Source organism: Sinocyclocheilus rhinocerous, unplaced genomic scaffold, assembly GCF_001515625.1.
Source record: "Sinocyclocheilus rhinocerous isolate Xijiao unplaced genomic scaffold, SAMN03320098_v1.1 scaffold2850, whole genome shotgun sequence".
Taxonomy (NCBI): Eukaryota; Metazoa; Chordata; class Actinopteri; order Cypriniformes; family Cyprinidae; genus Sinocyclocheilus; species Sinocyclocheilus rhinocerous.
The window spans coordinates 12,678-18,782 of NW_015643753.1; the positions used below are offsets into that span (position 1 = coordinate 12,678).

Below are 6,105 nucleotides of genomic sequence, written 5' to 3' on the forward strand. Positions count from 1 at the left end.
AGAGAGAGAGAGAGAGAGAGAGAGAGAGATTGGTCAGTCAGATTTCTATGGAAGTTTGGTAATTGTGACTTTTTTTCTCACAATTCAGATTATTTCTTTTTCTATTCACAATTATGAGTTGCAGAATTGCAAATAAAAAAAGAAAGAAAATTTGAATTGTGTGATAAAAAGTTGCTATTACTTGCCCCGAACAGTCCAGTTTGTGAGATATAAAATCACAATTGCTAGAAAAAAACTGTACAATTCGCAATTCTGAAGTAAAAAGTCAGAATTATGAGGTAAAAAGTCACAATTAACATAATGGAAACAAGCTTCCAAATATTTGTAAAAAAAAAATTTCAGATGAAATTAGTAATTAAATTAATTATTTATTATAATTAGTATAATTTCATATGTATGCTTATTTTTTTAAAAATACATATTTTATAAATAATAATTTAAGTATATATATGTATGTACAAAGGGCGTAGAATTTAGTAGAAACGCTATGACAGGTGCCTACCTGATAAAAAGTTGCTATTACTTGCCCCGAACAGTCCAGTTTGTGAGATATAAAATCACAATTGCTAGAAAAAAACTGTACAATTCGCAATTCTGAAGTAAAAAGTCAGAATTATGAGGTAAAAAGTCACAATTAACATAATGGAAACAAGCTTCCAAATATTTGTAAAAAAAAAATTTCAGATGAAATTAGTAATTAAATTAATTATTTATTATAATTAGTATAATTTCATATGTATGCTTATTTTTTTAAAAATACATATTTTATAAATAATAATTTAAGTATATATATGTATGTACAAAGGGCGTAGAATTTAGTAGAAACGCTATGACAGGTGCCTACCAATATCTAGCGACTAAATTGTCCCTAACAATAATTTTGATCAAATGAATGAATGAATGATGCATGTAACCACTGTTACACACACATATATATATACCGCATCTGAAATAGTTCATACCACTGATATTAGCTGAGAAGTGAACACAGTTCAGTTAAATGATAAAGTTTCCCCTCTTTAACTTTATGTTGTTCTGCTGTTTTGTGTTCGTCTGCTTCTCCCATTTGCTCTTTTGACTTTCAAACACAAACAGATCTACAATCTAACATGTATTTTGAAGGGCAGCTCATCATGTGTTTCACTAGTTAGCAGTAAACCAGTTACCTCACCTGAATATGTTTGTAGATTTGTGTAGGATGCTATTTTTGAAATGGCAATATGGATATTTTATTTGTAAACATCATACTTTTTTCGCTTATTTCAGTTAATGTCATAAAACTAAACATAAAGCTGAGCCAGTAGTAGTGCTGACAGTGTCGTGTAAACATGACTGTTGACGTGAAAAGCAGAGGAACAGACAGACCGATTCAATTGAGTGAGTCATTTATGCTGGAACTGCTCAGATTGATTCAAACTCGTGACTTCAATTATTCAGTTCAAGCGATTCACTAGCAAAAACCAGATCAAAAGAGCCATTCATTTTCGAATTTCTACATCACTTGAAATGATAAACACAAATTAAGTTATACTCTTGTGAGTAGTCAATCCAAAGAAAACATCTTTAAAGCAGAAAGAAAAGTCACAAAATGAGTTTGGATGAACATAAAAAAATCTGACATTGCCAAACAAGTGAATGAATCTTCCTCAGAAGAGACAAAAACAGCAACTCACTTTAAAAATGTCGGACTTATATTACAATTATTTCCATAAGCTGTGAACTCATTAATCTGTTGTTTGATTCGAACCGTACGGTTCTCCACACACGGTTCGGCACGCGCTAAAACCGCGGTTCAACCTAAATCTGACAACGCATCTGTAATATGGTTTGTAGCTTGAATAAAGGTCAGGTTTTGTGGCAGTTGTTTGTCCAAACATTAGTGCAAGTGTCCAGAAAAGCGCTGCCTGTATCACATCACATCACGTCTCTGAAGACTGTGTTTGTAATGCATGAGCTTACAGGAGGACTCCTGAAGACGAGGAGAGAAGATCCTCTCAGCGCCAGGAACCTGCAGCTGTGAAGGGGCTCGACGTCGCGGCCCTGCAGGTGTTCACACACCCAACCCATGTGGACAATCTGAGGGGAAAACATTCAACACAAGAAACCCATCTGTGCGTGCTCAGACTCTCCTCTGCCGCTATCCATTTCTCTAAAGTAAATATGACTGAATTACTCTCTGAATTATTCATCATAATGCAACAGAGAGCCAGAGGTCATGACACGATGTGTTATCTCTCTCATACTGTAATGGTAAAATATGATGAGGCAGTACAATAGGGATAATTACTTTTTGTCGTATGATTTAGATGAATATGTCACTGTACAAATAACCCACCTGATCATCAGGAGAACAGTATTTATTCGCCGTTTTTATCTGAAAGGAACAAAAACATTTACAAATCAATAACAAGTATACAAGTAAACATTTACAAACAAATAACAGTATCAATATTTATTTATTTTAAACTTAATTGTATACTTTTGTACACTTCACAGATGTACTTTATAATTAAAAAAACTATTATTATAATAATAATAATATGATTGTTATTAACATAATTATTATGTATTTATTATTTTAGCATCAAACTGTACACTTTACAATTAAAAAAACAACAATTATTATTATTATAATATGATTAATATTACAATTATTAATTAATTATTTTTTAAACGTGTTCACTTTTGTACACTTTAAAGATTTACTTCACAATTTAAAAAAACAACAACTATTCTTCTTCTTCTTATTATTAATAATAACAGAAATGTTTATTTATTTACTTACCATTAAGAATTAGAGGGAAGGCTTAAGGTTTTATGTCGTGAAAGCAATAAGACAAAATATTAAAAATGTGTTTTTTATTTACTCATTCATTTTATTTTGTTGTTAAATATTGCCAGGAAAATGCAAATTATTATTATAATATGATTATAATAAATACATTTTTTTATTTATTTATTACTTAAAATAGTACAGTTATTATAATATGATTCAAACTACTTATTTAATGCAAATTACATATTTACTTATTCATTTTATTTAGTTGTTAAATATTGTTAGGACAATACAAATAATTATATTATAACATGATTATTATAAACAGATTTATTTATTTTTTACTTAAACATTTAAATTAACTGTACACATATTATACTATGACTATTATGAATTTAACAACAACAACAATTATTATTATTATTAACAGATTTCTTTATTTATTTTGCATTACAGTATGCTATTAAGCATTAGAGGGAAGATTTACATTTGCTTCATTGTCATGAATGTAATAACACAAAGTATTAAAAATGCTTTATATACTTAGTACAAACTATTTAATTGCTTATTCGTTTCATTTAGTTGTTAAATATTGGCAGAACATGTACAGATATTTTTCATGTGATTCCACCTTATGAGGGATAGTTTCACTCTGAAAACTCTTACTAATAATGCACCTCTTTCTGTAAAACTGCAGCATGAAGGTCTATTGAGTTTCTCCAGATTTGTGCTCTTTGGACTCGATTCATAAGTCTTCTGCTCTTGCCAAGAATATTGCCTAACGATCTCATTTCCTGTGTGTTGTTTTAATTAGTGCATGCGCTGATGATCTGGTCTTTTTCTGAGGCTGTCACACAGCTGCCTGTTTAAGTGCAATTACCGCACTGACGTCACCTAATGATGGAGACGGACGCTGATTGCTAAATGTCCAATTAACAGCTGATATGAGCATTTATTCCGTCATCACCGGGTGCTGATAGCACGCGCGCACAGGTGAGATCTGAACAGCACATGTTGATATCTGTGTTTAAGCTAAACTCGTTTAAGCTTTGCCAGTTTAAACAGAGCCAGAGGACACGAGCTCACGCGCGCAGTGAGAAGATTTGTGCGTGCGCTCAACCCAAGCGCGCAAACCCACGCCTCAGAACTCGCGCAAATATTAATCTTTCTCTGAAGTATTGTGTTTATTTCACCTTTAAAAAGTGTCATGCATATGCATAAGAATTAGTCATAAGAACATGCAATTGATTATAAGATCATATTCACATTATAATTCTTTTATACTGCTTTATATATAAAACCGCTACCAGAAGGTTCTGATTGCTAAATGTCCAATTAACAGCTGAGTGTATGTGCGAGTGGAAGCGGATCTGTTATTGTGCTGACCTATAACCTATAAATAAGCTTCAAGAAACCTACCAGCGAAGCTCCCTGAGAAACTCCCTTTTTCTCCCTGAGAAAATGCAAAGGATGCTCACACCAAATGTTGATTTAATTTAGTTAATATAACTATAAATAGAGCGACTGACACATGCTCGAGCAGCGAGGATGATGGGATTGAGTGTCGTTTGACACGTTTATGTTCGTGCATTTCATGTTACAGGCCTGTATTGTAAAGCTCTACGTATAATGACTTATCATATATGTTTCAATGCACTGTATCTTTTCATGAATAATTAATGATTTCAATTCATAATAATGCATGCCTATTAATGGTTTCACCTTTAAAAAGTGTAATGCATATGCATAAGAATTAGTCATAAGAACATACAATTGATTATAAGATCATATTCACAATATAATTCTTTTATACTGCTTTATATATAAAACCGCTACCAGAAGGTTATATCAGTAATATGATGTGAATTCATATTATATATTTTTAATATATATATATATATATATATATATTAAATATTGCCAGGAAAATGCAAATTATTATTATAATATGATTATAATAAATACATTTATTTATTTATTTATTACTTAAAATAGTACAGTTATTATAATATGATTCAAACTACTTATTTAATGCAAATTACATATTTACTTATTCATTTTATTTAGTTGTTAAATATTGTTAGGACAATACAAATAATTATATTATAACATGATTATTATAAACAGATTTATTTATTTTTTACTTAAACATTTAAATTAACTGTACACATATTATACTATGACTATTATGAATTTAACAACAACAACAATTATTATTATTATTAACAGATTTCTTTATTTATTTTGCATTACAGTATGCTATTAAGCATTAGAGGGAAGATTTACATTTGCTTCATTGTCATGAATGTAATAACACAAAGTATTAAAAATGCTTTATATACTTAGTACAAACTATTTAATTGCTTATTCGTTTCATTTAGTTGTTAAATATTGGCAGAACATGTACAGATATTTTTCATGTGATTCCACCTTATGAGGGATAGTTTCACTCTGAAAACTCTTACTAATAATGCACCTCTTTCTGTAAAACTGCAGCATGAAGGTCTATTGAGTTTCTCCAGATTTGTGCTCTTTGGACTCGATTCATAAGTCTTCTGCTCTTGCCAAGAATATTGCCTAACGATCTCATTTCCTGTGTGTTGTTTTAATTAGTGCATGCGCTGATGATCTGGTCTTTTTCTGAGGCTGTCACACAGCTGCCTGTTTAAGTGCAATTACCGCACTGACGTCACCTAATGATGGAGACGGACGCTGATTGCTAAATGTCCAATTAACAGCTGAGTGTATGTGCGAGTGGAAGCGGATCTGTTATTGTGCTGACCTATAACCTATAAATAGAGCGACTGACACATGCTCGAGCAGCGAGGATGATGGGATTGAGTGTCGTTTGACACGTTTATGTTCGTGCATTTCATGTTACAGGCCTGTATTGTAAAGCTCTACGTATAATGACTTATCATATATGTTTCAATGCACTGTATCTTTTCATGAATAATTAATGAATGATTTCAATAATAATGCATGCCTATTAATGGTTTCACCTTTAAAAAGTGTAATGCATATGCATAAGAATTAGTCATAAGAACATACAATTGATTATAAGATCATATTCACAATATAATTCTTTTATACTGCTTTATATATAAAACCGCTACCAGAAGGTTATATCAGTAATATGATGTGAATTCATATTATATATTTTTAATATATATATATATATATATATATACAGTGGTGGCCAAAATTATTAGAACACTAGTATTGTCACCAGCTAAAAAATTGTTTTAAGTCAGTTATTTCTATCTTTTGCTGTAATATGTCAGTAGGAAATATCAGTTTACATTTCCAAACATTCATTTTGCCATTAA

At 30.8% G+C, this 6,105-nt stretch overlaps 1 protein-coding gene across 1 annotated transcript in view; it reads right to left on the bottom strand.

The window, feature by feature from the left end:
* LOC107757676 (gamma-2-syntrophin-like) overlaps window positions 1–6,105 on the bottom strand; it is a gene marked incomplete at its 3' end in the record, with an annotated part of 75,420 nt that overhangs the window by 10,243 nt on the left and 59,072 nt on the right. The window contains exons 11-12 of the mRNA XM_016575237.1: window positions 2,336–2,374; window positions 1,960–2,076 (exon numbers count right to left, since the gene is read on the bottom strand). Coding sequence (XP_016430723.1) covers window positions 1,960–2,076; window positions 2,336–2,374 — 156 coding nt within the window. The remainder of the gene's footprint in view (window positions 1–1,959; window positions 2,077–2,335; window positions 2,375–6,105) is intronic.